This window comes from Engystomops pustulosus, chromosome 5, assembly GCF_040894005.1.
Source record: "Engystomops pustulosus chromosome 5, aEngPut4.maternal, whole genome shotgun sequence".
In the NCBI taxonomy this organism is placed as follows: Eukaryota; Metazoa; Chordata; class Amphibia; order Anura; family Leptodactylidae; genus Engystomops; species Engystomops pustulosus.
Window position 1 is genome coordinate 170,161,441 of NC_092415.1, and position 12,649 is coordinate 170,174,089.

The 12,649-nt window shown below is 42.0% G+C and overlaps 2 protein-coding genes across 2 annotated transcripts in view; one reads left to right on the top strand and one right to left on the bottom strand.

The window, feature by feature from the left end:
- Positions 1–706, top strand: part of IGF2BP3 (insulin like growth factor 2 mRNA binding protein 3) — a 56,264-nt gene extending 55,558 nt beyond the window's left edge. Inside the window, exon 15 of the mRNA XM_072153776.1 lies at positions 300–706. Within this exon, the coding sequence (XP_072009877.1) occupies positions 300–404 (105 nt within the window). The 3' untranslated portion in view covers positions 405–706. The remainder of the gene's footprint in view (positions 1–299) is intronic.
- Positions 707–6,456: 5,750 nt separating this feature from the next.
- On the bottom strand, positions 6,457–10,443 carry MALSU1 (mitochondrial assembly of ribosomal large subunit 1). Its single transcript, XM_072153781.1, has 4 exons — positions 10,074–10,443; positions 9,330–9,508; positions 7,607–7,688; positions 6,457–6,715 (listed from the first exon to the last, which is right to left on the bottom strand). Exons 1-4 carry the CDS (start codon positions 10,342–10,344, stop codon positions 6,558–6,560), a joined length of 690 nt encoding a protein of 229 aa, XP_072009882.1. The 5' UTR covers positions 10,345–10,443; the 3' UTR covers positions 6,457–6,557.
- Between the last annotated feature and the right edge of the window lie 2,206 nt (positions 10,444–12,649).

The window sequence follows — 12,649 nt, forward strand, 5'->3', positions numbered from 1 at the left end:
TGGTGACAGATGTCGCGTTTCCAACGCCATGCTTGATGTGCGGTAATTGCAGGCAGTTGTGCCTCTTGGAAGCGAAACCCCTTTGAAAAACGCAATGGAAACGCACCTAGAAAACGCCAAGTGAACTTAAAACCCATTGAAAAAGCCAAGTGTTTTTCAAGGATGCAAAAACGCATTGGAAAAAAGCCCCGCGTCACCGGCCTAAGTCTTTTTTTTTTTTTTTTTTTTTTTTTTTTATTAGGCTTTTAAATGTTGTGTTTTAATCTTTGTTTTTTGTTTTTGTTTTTTTTTTTTTTTAGCTTGCACAGAGGAAAATTCAGGAAATATTGGCTCAGGTAAGAAGACAACAGCAGCAACAGCAGAAGACTGCACAAAGTGGACAGCCCCAGCCGAGACGAAAATAAAGGTTCAAGAATACAGCCCTTCACGGAGACAGATGCCAGACCAAAGACAGACTGAGTAATTGACAGGGACCCAAACCTGTCTGTGCTAGGTGGTTACAAAACGCCAACTAGCTTGTCACCTGTTTGAGGACCAGGCAACAATTTTAAACTGTCTCTGAGAATGTAATTTAGGCTCTCAAACTTTTGAAACCCAGCTTTAAAAAGAAAAAAAATAGGAAAAAAAAAAAAGGAAAAAGAAAAGGAAAAAAAATATAAGGACCCCTTCACTTCCCTTTTGATCTATTCTCACGAGTTAACATAAACCTTGTTAGTCTTTTTTTATTGTTCTTATCCCCCCAACAATTTTAGAACTTTGTTTAATGAAGCTTTCTCTTATGAGTTCTCTGGTGTAAAAAGAAAAGGCATTGCTCTTTATACGTCCAGTTATATTAAAAGAAATTAGTAGAGGGTGGGATTATTGATTGGTTAGTGTTTTTGAAGGATATTGAAGAGATTGTGTTAGTCCCAGTGTTGAACAAGTGGCATTTTTTTTTTTTTTTTTAATTTGGTTGCATTTTTACTTAACACTGCCATGAATAACCTAAGGGAAGTGTAGAAAGGTGTTGGCCAGGGCATAAAAAGATGAATATGCATTTTACTAAACTACCTCAGGCATTTAGTACCTCAATGAGAAATTTGTTCCTTTTTTTTTTTTTTTGCATTTTTTATTTTAATTTTAAATTTTTTTTATTTTATTTTTTTTTTGGTATTTTGTGTACTTTATAAAGCTAATAGTTCTTGAGCATTTTATTTTTTTAATAAAAAAAAAATAAAATATCAGCGGCCAGCTAGGGGTGCGGAAATATTATTTGTTCAGAGAACGCACCCCGCTAGCTGATGGCTGATGGGAGTAAAAGATGGGGAGTTGCCTCAGTTTTCTCTGAAGCCTTCCACACCATCATTTTGCTACAAAATTCAGTGAATGTTCAAATAATAGATACTGAAAGACGCCACCATATACTGATCGCAGCAATGCCGTTTATTTTTTCTTTTACTATGGGATGAAAAAACAAAAAACAAAAAGTTTGACGGTACTTTTTTTCTGGGAACACCACACAAGGAAGTGATGGAAAGAGGCCAGCTGGGTTTGGGGATTATTTTATTTTTTTTTTTTTGTTTTTTCCTTTTTAATTTTTTTTTTAAGGGTGCTAGAAGACTGGATTTTATTTTTAATTTCTTTAGTTCTTTGTGCTGCTTGGTTGAATGCAATGAACCCTTTGTGCCTTTGACCATCACTACCTAATAGTGCTACATACAAACATTTGCAGCCCGTTTTGAACTTTGCCATTCTGTTCAAAGAGCAAGCTTCATAGTCAGTTTGGTAAACTAAAGGAAAACCATACTTGATCTGTGGGAGCATAAAAATATATATATGTATAAAATATATAAATATATATATTTACTTTCTATTTTTTTTTTTTTTTTTCCCCTTCCCATAACCATCAAACTCATGCATCCCATCAGATCAATGCATATTACATTCAGTTACCATGACTGGGGGAAGAGGGAACAGGGGATGGATCAGACATAATTTTTTTTTTTAATCTGTTTGATCGTATGGAAGATAACGACAGGCTTACGTTTACATATCCAGCCTCAGTAAAGAATTATATGGAAAAAAAGAAAACCTTTTTTAAAAAACGATAAAAGGGCCACACAAAGCTACTCGGAAGGTTTAAAACTGAATACAACCGTCTCTTTTGGTTTGAAATAGATACAGCAGGGTTTATGCACACTTTAATTTTTTTTTTTTTTTTCGCAACCAACCATTTACCCTTCAGCTGCCGGCGGCATGTGGATGACGTCGCCATGTGCTTCCGACAGCACAAGGATATAAAGAGGAAATAAAAAATTAAATCAAAAGGCAGGGAAAAGGAAAGCTACCAAATTCTTGTTAATTTCAGAATGTAATTTGAATGATTGTGGTAATATTGACACATTCAAGTTCCTACAATAAACTTCAGTCTACCTCAGTTTTGAAAATGTGGCAACACATGGTGCATAAAGACTGCTGTGTGTGTGTGTGTGTATGTGTGGTCGTAACAGAGCCATGCGATTTACCTCTGAACCTTTATTTTTTTGTGATGTTTTTGTGCATGAGATGATCACAATCACCATGCTGCACTGATTTGAGGGGCACAACTAGCAAAAACCATTTTTTGTTTCATCATTTTGTTGATCTACCTCTTAGAGTCATATTGGAATAGAGGCATTTCTACATAGAATAGATACTTTCCCAAAGATCATTGTTGTACAGATCTTCTTTTCTTTTTTTTTTCTTTTTGAAAATGGTCTGAAGTGTTTTTTCTTTCTTTCTTCATCATCTACATCTTACTAATAATTTGGATAAAAAGTTTAAAAAAAAAAAACAACGCTGAACCTATGTTGTAGTTTAAGAAAAACCTGAATATTTTTTTTTTCTTGACAAGAGTGACATTTAGTGTTTAGAAATTTTTCTTACATTGATTTAAAATACTGAACTATGAAAAAAAAAAAAGTCATTAAAATAACAGTAAACGTTTGTTGAGGTCTAAGTAAAGGCCCGACTTTCTTTTTCTTAACATGATGGAGCAGACATAACTTGATGATTTTCCATGAAATTTTACTTTACAGATAGGTGCTGCATTTACATCTGCTGATTTAAATACTGTCATATCTCTTTAAATTTCTAGACTGTTAGTGTGGTAATCATGTTATTTTCAATTGAGACTTGGTAACTTGGAGTATTTTTGGCAATAGATACAGTAGAAAGTTATACTGTAAATGAGTTTTAATATCTGCAAAGCATGGATCATATTTCATCTGTAATGTGCCCCCAAGCAACTCCACTTGCCAGATGCCTCTGAATGGAATAAAGAGTTTAACTCCTGTTTTGCGGTGCTTTATTTTCCTTGAATTTAAATATTGCAACAGTTTCCAACCTGGTATTAAAATGTCCACCGTGCAAATCACTGTCACTGCGCTGAATTAAACCACAGGTGTACATGGATACTGAGTCATGTCTCTCAACCTGTGTTTAGAAGGAATGAACCAATCTTCATATATGCAACTATGCACATAGCTTTAAAGGGTTTGTCCAAGTTATCCTCGCTGTAGCCCCCACCCATTACCAGAACGTGAGACTTGAATTCTGGATAAACAGTATCTCATTCTCACTAACTCACATTTCGTATGTGAGTGCAATCTCCCAACAGAATAGAGCAGGATGGCGCATGCCTATCCCTGCTGCTCTATCAATTGGAACCACACCAATCACCAGTGTATGAACAAAGAAGTTGCCACAGGATAAGGGATAACTAAATGATCAGTGTGGGTCCTACTGTGAGGACCCCAGTGATTCAGAGAATTTTTTGATCCCTGGCAGATTTTTTTTTATAGTTTTCTCATTGACGGCCATGAACAGTCAGTATTTTTAAGAGTAGATTAAAGAGAACCTGTCAGGCAAACCCCCAAAACTAAATATCTTTTCATAAACTGCCATTACAAAGCATTGTCCCTATCCCTTCATTGTCCCTCTACATACCTGAAAACTTAAGCAATGAGGTCCTAAAGCTGTATGCAAATGACCTGTGAGATGTCCAATGAATCATTATCATATTCAAGCTGTCCAGTTTATTCATGAGTGGGAGGCACAGCCACACTCCCAGTGCTTGACTGACAGCCTGTAGAATGATGTTAGGTAAAATGGTGTCATGGCTCCTCCATGTGCTTCCTGGTGCAGGCGGGCCCTGCAGCCTGTGTGTGTAATAGGAGAGATACAACAGCTCCAGGCGGCCATGTTACAGCAGGACTTGTGTAGCTGATGTCTGTGACTCACACAATTGTATAACAGAACATGTCAGCAGATAAAGCACAGACACTATACATTACACAAACACACACACATCAGCAGGGGAGGGGTAACAGGGTTGACATCACTTTCTCCATGTGACCAGCATCATTTACATAATAAAGAGAGGATGATTTTAGAATGATTATTAGATGTAATGACTATATAAAGGCTGGGGATGGGATCCTTGTGAGCTTCTCCAACAGGTAGTGGTGACAGGACTAGTGACACAGACCTGATGACAGGTGTCCTTTACTTTTAACATCTGGTAAACAAAAAAACAAACTGTACTTGCCACCACTGGCACTCCTTGTGTCTCCTGCCACAGCCCCACAGTGTTCTGCTCCTGTTTAGAGGCGCATGACAACTCCAGTCTGACTTCCTGTGGCCGCCTGTCACACCCACATGTCTCTATGTCCCAGTGCCTGATAAAGGGGACGGGTGAGATGTCAGCATCAAGGTCCCGGCCCCTGGGCATTCCCACCCCTTTAATACTTGTTGGAAAAATCCTTGTTTACAAGTAAAGGTTTTTTTTTTTTTCTTTTTTGTAGTTGATGAAGTTTGTGCACATATCCTATTTGCAGATCATCTCTATCTCATTAAGATTTTGAGTCTGTCATGTGACAACTCAGAGCTTCATCTCACTCCATAAATTTGCTATATTAGTTTTCTCTGGGAATATGCCATTGTCTGTGGGATCATGGGGGAGGTTAACAAACTGTTTTAATCAAAATTCTGTCATTTGTGGATCAAGTGATAACTTAAATTGAATGTTACGTGGCTCCTTGACAGCTGTGTCCCCTGCCCCTCTTCCTTCACTTTGTGGGAAAATTTTTTTTTTCCCGATCACCGCAGATTGCCAGAAGAGGAAGCAGAGGCGGGGCAAGCAGTGACTGGGAGGATGTTTTTGTTTTTTTTTCAAAGTGAAGCATTTTAAACAGGCAGGGAGGTGAACTCCGCTCTGTGATGAACACGGCCAGGGGACACAGCTAGGGTCTTTGGTGACAGGTTCCCTTTAAGGTATGGAGACTGGCTACGCCAGCCTCTCCTTTGTTGCCTTGTCAGTATGTTTTTTGTTATTAACTTGGAGGAAGACACAGTCACAACCCTTTTTTTTTTTTTTTAATGTGAAGGAGGTTGTCATTCAGGATTTTATGGTGCATGGCTCCATCCATTCTCCCTTTGATGTGCTGCAGTAATTCTGTCCCCAATCAGAGAAACACGGCCAAAACATAATAGGCCACCTTGATCAAAAGGTGGTGCAAATGGCAGTAGGGGCAGTGTGCCTATCGATTCTGGAGAGTGCACCAGGTTAATCAAAACAGGCGCACGGTCTGCATTAATATAGTGCACCATTAACAGAACGTGACACACAACTGTCAAGTCGCAGTAATACATGCGGTGCAGGGTCAGACTCTGCACCGGAATGGCACTTTCGGTGAAAATTTTGTGGAGCATCAGGCATAGTGCAGCGCGACACTTCATAAATACAAGTGCAAGCAGTTTGCACGTCTGTGCCAGTTTTCGGTCTGACTTCAGCCAATGTTTCCACCTCCATGCTTGACAGTGGGGACGGTGTTCTATGGGTCATAGGTAGCATTTCTCTTCAAAACACAGCGAGCAGTCTCGTGATCATACTATCCCGCATGGCTGCGCTGGATCGTGTGACATCACTGGTGTCACGCTGCTCTGCCTCTGATGTGCAGAGGGAAATATTGAGAGGGTGGTATGCATAGTTTATGAGCTGGCAGAGCTAAGAGGCGCTCTGGTGACGTTGGCCAAAGCACCTCTGGCTAATATTTTTATAAGTTAATATGGCTCTTTCTGAACTTGAAAAAAACTGAGCCATCCCCTAGACAAAATAACAAGCACAGCAGTGAGAGCAGTCTACCATCAGTAAATCATGGATTGCAAAATACAGACACTGCCTATATAAAGGAGACTCAAATGAAAAAAAAACATTTGATCGCGGCCTACACCCACCACACTAGGCTTCTTCTAGTATGTGGTGTATAGCTGTATATGTGAAGGAGAAAAAGATTTGGATCTATGTAACAGAAAGCAGAGACACACCCCAGTAAGGATCTAGCCCAAAAATAATCTTCCAAATATATGGGCCTAAAAGACAAAACCTTTACAATACAAAAAATATAGTATCACAATCATTTCAAACAGACCAAACCATAAAAAAAATACATAGCAGTGTTTTATTACTTTATCTGTTAATTTTTTTTTACTTGATACTCGTCCCCATGGGATAAGTCAGAAGAAAAAAAAAAAAAAAATCACTCTTTATGTTGCTGCAGTCCAAATGTAAAATCCAAGGGTAATACTTCCGGCACCATCTCTGACAACTGGTCGTCATATGATCTCAAAGTCCACAGCTTTTCCAATTCATAAGTCTCTCTGGCTTCAGGCAGCATGAAATGGACGACAATATTGCCTAGTTAAAAAAAAAAAAAAAAAAAACATTTATGAATAAAAACACTTAAAGGGAACCTACCACCACGATTCTACCTATAAAGGTAGATCGGGTGGTAGGTGGATGTAAGGGACGTGAGGAGAGCTCTTTTTAGAGCTAATCCTCACGTCCCCGCTAACTTTTAATAAACTTTATTCCCCTAACATGTAAATTTAGTTATGCGGCTACTGGGGCGTGGAGTAGCCGGGCACGAGGCTACACAGCGCGGCTACTCCACGCCCCAGTAGCCACATTACTCCTCCTACCCTGTGTGTTCGGCGCGCAGCTCCTCGTAGCTGCGCGCCCTCGCCCGACATGCTGGCGTTCTGCGCATGCGCAGAACGCAGCTGAGCAGCCACAGCTCCGAGGCTGGAGCTACTGCGCATGCGCAGAACTCCGGCTTGTCGGATGCCGCGCGCTGAACACACAGGGTAGGAGGAGTAACGTGGCTACTGGGGCGTGGAGTAGCCGCGCTGTGTAGCCTCGTGCCCGGCTACTCCACGCCCCAGTAGCCGCATAAGTAAATTTACATGTTAGGGGAATAAAGTTTATTAAAAGTTAGCGGGGACGTGAGGATTAGCTCTAAAAAGAGCTCTCCTCACGTCCCTTACATCCACCTACCACCTGATCTACCTTTATAGGTAGAATCGTGGTGGTAGGTGCCCTTTAAAGCTATATCATCAGGTTGTGGACTGGTTGCTATGACAGCTGGGACCCTTAGCAAAGGTCCTGTGCCTGTCATAGCAGCATCTGTAAAGAATACAGCTGTATTGAAGTATATTGTATAAGGGATCAGAACCCCCCCTTAAAGGGCATTTTAGTAGAAATCTGGGCACAAAAAAAAAAAAAAAAAAAAGATAAGATTTTGCTTACCAAAATCTATGCACATCCAGTCATCTGTGTCCCTTCCTTCTAGGCAAACCTGTGGCTCATTTTCTTTCTTTAGAAATTTATACTGAAAAAAAACAAAACAAAAACATATGACATTTATCACATTATTATTTTATTGTTTATGTAATAAATAGTTACTATACACAGCGGAGTACCTAAACATACTCTCCACTAAAGTAAGCAGCTCCTAGTGCTACAACAGTCACACTGCTAGCGTTATCGGACACCTGCGCTGTACACTAGAAATAGGAATAGGGGCAGGAATAGGATTAGGCCTATAGAGTGAGTGGGGCGGTCCGGGGCAGAGACAGCGCCTTGGACCGCCCCCTCATGGATACGCCAGACTGCTTTGAGAGCAGTCCGACGTTTCTAGTCTACAGCACAGTAGTGTCTGTTAGCGTTATCGGAAACCTAACATAGTAACACTGCTGGGACTGTTGTAGCACTAGGGCAGTGATGGTGAACCTTTTAGAGACCGAGTGCCCAAACTACAACCAAAATCCACTTATTTACTGTGAAGTGCCAACGTGAAATTTTAAGCAGTAACTTATTGCTACCTGTTCTATATGTTCTCTCCTCCGGGTCCTCCAGTTTCCTCCCACCCTCCAAAATATACTGGTAGGTAATTAGATTGTGAGCCCCATGGGGACAGGGACCAATTTGGCAAGTTCTGTTCAGTGCTGTGTAATCTGTGCGCACTATAGAAATAAATAATTATTATTATAATGAAGAGAGAGGAGAGCAGCATATCATAAGTTGCCTGGGACTGCAGGAAGATTTGGTGGATTTGGTCCTGTTTGGTGAGCTCTGTCCTGTGGTGATGGTCTGAGTGCCCACAGAAAGGCCTCTGAGTGCCACCTCTGGCACCTGTGCCATAGGTTCGCCACCACTGCACTAGAGCCTGTTATATGGATGACAGGTCCTCTTTAAGTGGCAGAAGTGAGCAGTGTTTTTCAGTATTCTCTGTTGTGTTTTCCTTCCCTGCCATTTATTATTCCCTACAATGTAATTCATACTCCAGACTGCACTAAATACTAAAGCACTGAGACGGTACATTGTTTGCCTGCCTCTTGGATTCACTTCCAACTTCACTGCTGTTTTCCTGCAGTGGGCATGGACAACTACCAGACAAAAAATACTGCAGTAAAGACTGCAAAGCATAGAATATTGAAGGGTGGGAGTTTGGTTACATTTTTTATTGAATACTGGAGGATGACTGGTAGGTAGCGCATAATAAATGGAAAGGGAAACAAATGCTATTGACTACTGGACAGATGGGATTTACAGTAATAGAAAAAGAAGGGGGAAACATTACTATGGCTAGACTGTAAACTGTAGATAGTCAGAGTGGGTAGATGTTTCATCTGACAATCTTATTTCTCTGGAATATATTTTATTTGTATACGTTCCCCATGATTTGTAAAGCACTGAAGAATATATTGGCGCTATAGAAATACAGATTATCATTATTTTTAGACAAGAAAGATGGAACAACACTGTCGTTACTCAAGAAAAAGATTACAGGGAGTCTGAAAGTGTCTGACCACTACTCCAGCTAGTAGTATAGAGTTCTAAGTATCAGGAATACTTAAAGGGGTGTTCCCTGTGGATAGGGCCAAACCTGCTGATCAGCAAGTGCTTTATGGAAAACCCCTTTAAGTCTGTATCTAGATAATACCACATTTACAGAATCTAAATACTTTACCGTTTTCAGGATGTACTGTGCCATTGCTTGTATATGCCGTGTTGAAGATCCTCCGACAACTACAAAATATTCAACATATTTCATCTCTGGGGGGACTTTGATAACGCACAAATCTTTGCCATTTTCCTGCCGCAGCAAATTTACAAGTGTTTTTATGTTAAACTCTGGAAGATCTCCATCTGCAATAAACAGAATCAGAAAGATAATACATGAACAATATGCAACTCAGGATCAGGAAAGCTTCTGGTCAGTGTCTGCCACTTCACCTTCCAACTGGGGGGCGGTGGGGGCGGGGGGTTGTTGCCATTTGCAAGTAACTCCTTAGGTAGCCCTAAACTGGCTTCTGAGGGTCCTAGTGATGTAGTATAAGTAAGGGAACCTTGGACTGACAGTGACATGCCCTCCATGCTTTCTAAAATGTGTCTCTTTACAAAAACTCACAAAGGCCTTAATGAACCCAGCGTCACTAAGGGAGGATCCCACAGCATAAATTGACTCTATGTAGATTTTGTCCCATAAAAAGGTTTAGCTGCATGTTTTCCTACATTCCTACGTTGGACCATTTGAATAATGCATGAATTCACATTGTGTTTACATAACACTTTATAAACTCAATCTCCAGGAACAGCAGTGTGCACAGAGCTCTATTCCCGAGCATTGCACGGCTGCTGTGCTGTACATACGGACATGGTGTACATCCGTATTACATCCTGCATGTGATGAATGAGTACATGATATATATACCCTGCTCCCTCTCAGCACCGTCCTCCGTGCATGTCTCCGGATCCGTTCTGTACGTGCTGCCAGCATCTGGGATACGGACGCAGTGCTGTCTATTGCTGAGCAGTAAACATGTCCGTCCTCTCGGTACATCTGCACACGTCCCCCGTCCGATAGACGCGTCACTATGGTATCCACACAACTGCAAACCAGGGCGCAGCTTTGGGACGGTACCGGAGCAGCCGCCCGCAGCAAGACACCCGACAGACAAACGCCTCAGTGTTCTGGCCCACATGTCACGGCTTGCTTCCTGTTTAGCATAACCTTCCTGTGTCCTGACCAAGTGGAACGCACCAACAACAGAGGCCGCTATTGGTTACTAGGACGCCATAAGCAGCAAAGCGATTGGCAGCTCGTTAACTAAGTACGTCCCTATCAGGACTGGCCAATAGCGGACATCGTACCACAACGCTGTTAATAATGATTAACCCCTCCACATCCATAGCAAATTGTTTCATTTCTTCATGCTTTACTTTTTTTCCCTTCTCTCCTTACAAGATTCACGACAAAGAATTTCCAAGGAAAACTTCTGGATCAAAAGCCTAAGGGTCACAATCTACTGTCCAGCTTTCTAATATGGACTTTGGCCATAATTCTCTATATTATAACATACCTACCAAACTTTTGGATTGGCGAAAGAGGGCCATGCCTTTTGCCCTGCCTTATCTCCATCGGCACCCAGTATTATCTCCTCCTTAGGCTTCCCCCATCTCTTCCTCACATTGTGGTCCCCCAGCTAATTTTCACATCAGGGCCCCCTAATATTCAGCCCCCCTGATATTGTGTCCCCCAAAAGTTCCCATTCATATTATCACCCCCATACTCTCCCCCTCATATTATGCCGTCTCCAGCTGCTTCCCGTTATATTAGGTTTCCCTCATAGTATGCCCCCAGCAGCTCCCCTTCATATTATGGCCCCAACAGCTCCCGCCCATAGTATATGACTCCCCATTGGCTCCCCCTCATATTGTGTCGCACAGCCGTTTCACCTCATATTGTGGCCTTCCGCCCCCTTTCAGCCCCCTCACATTATGCTCCTAGCAACTCTCCCTCATATTGTGGCCTTTTATCAACTCCCCCTCATAGTATGCCCCCCAGCAGCTCTCCCTCATATTGTGGCCCCCAGCAGCTCCCCCTCATGTTATGTCCCCCAGCAGCTCACAGTCATATTGTGCCCCACCAGGAGCTCCGCCTCATGTTATCCCCCCCCCCTCAGCAGCTACCACTCATATTGTGGCCTCCAGCAGCACACCCTCATATTGTACCTGCAGCAGCTCGCCCACATATTGTGCCCCCCCCCTAGCAGCTCCTCACCATAATGTGGCTCCACAAGCAGCTCCCCCTCATATTGTACCCCCCTGCAGCTGCTTAATAAAAAAACAAAAAGAAACACTAGATACTTACCTCTCATTGTTCCTCCGCAGCAGCTCTCCTCTTCGATCCCCTGTTACTGCAGCAGCTGAGGCACAGTGGTAATGCACAGGGCTGATGGCTCTCTGCATTATCACTGCCATCAACTAAGAGTTGAAAAATCTTTATTTTTTTCCATGAGTAGATTTTGACACTTAGGAAATTACTACACAGCACACTAGAGTAAAGCTCATGATTTAGCCATGGACTTTCCCAAAAGAAAATCCTTTGCATAAAATAAAGCATGAACTTAGGACATGCTCATGATGCCTAAGTTTACAGACATGCCCAGTATTCTGTGAAGATTCCCCTATATATACAGATGATAGCAATGATAAACCCAACAGGCGAATATTGACACGGATTGCCTATGTACACAGAGATTGTTTTGGTGTTGCCCGTCTCAGCTGCTTTCTGAATGTACTCAATATCTCTGCATCAATTATTTTCATGTAATATAAATCTATCAGTGATACGAGTATGCTGCTGGATCTGAACCTCGTTTCTTTTCTTGTTTGTTCTTTATTGAAAATTTGCATAATTAAACACTTAGAAAAATAAGAGAACCTTTTTTTGTATGGGACTTGTATAATAATTAATTTCTTAATGGGAGTTTCAACAATGATTTCACTTGAAAATGGATCATGCCTCATTTGTTCTGCAACATGAACAACTTATTTTGTGCCCTCCTTCACATTGTGCCCCCTCTGCCCCTCACATTGTGGTCCCCTTCCTCCTCACATTGTTGTCCACTTCCTCCTCACATTGTGGTCCCCTTCCTCCTCGCATTGTGGTCCCCTTCCTCCTCACATTGTGGTCCCCTGTCTCCTCACATTGTGGTCCCCTTCCTCCTCACATTGTGGTCCCCTTTATCCTCACATTGTGCCCCTTTGCCCCTCACATTGTGGTCCCCTTCCTCCTCACATTGTGGTCCCCTTTCGCCTCACATTGTGGTCTCCTTTCTCCTCACATTGTGCCCCCTCCCCCCCTCACATTGTGGTTCCCTTCCTCCTCACATTGTGCCCCCTCACATTGTGGTCCTCTTTCTCCTCACATTGTGGTCCCCTTCCTCCATACAATGTGGTCCCCTTTCTCCTCACATTGTGGTTCTCTTCCTCCTCACATTGTGG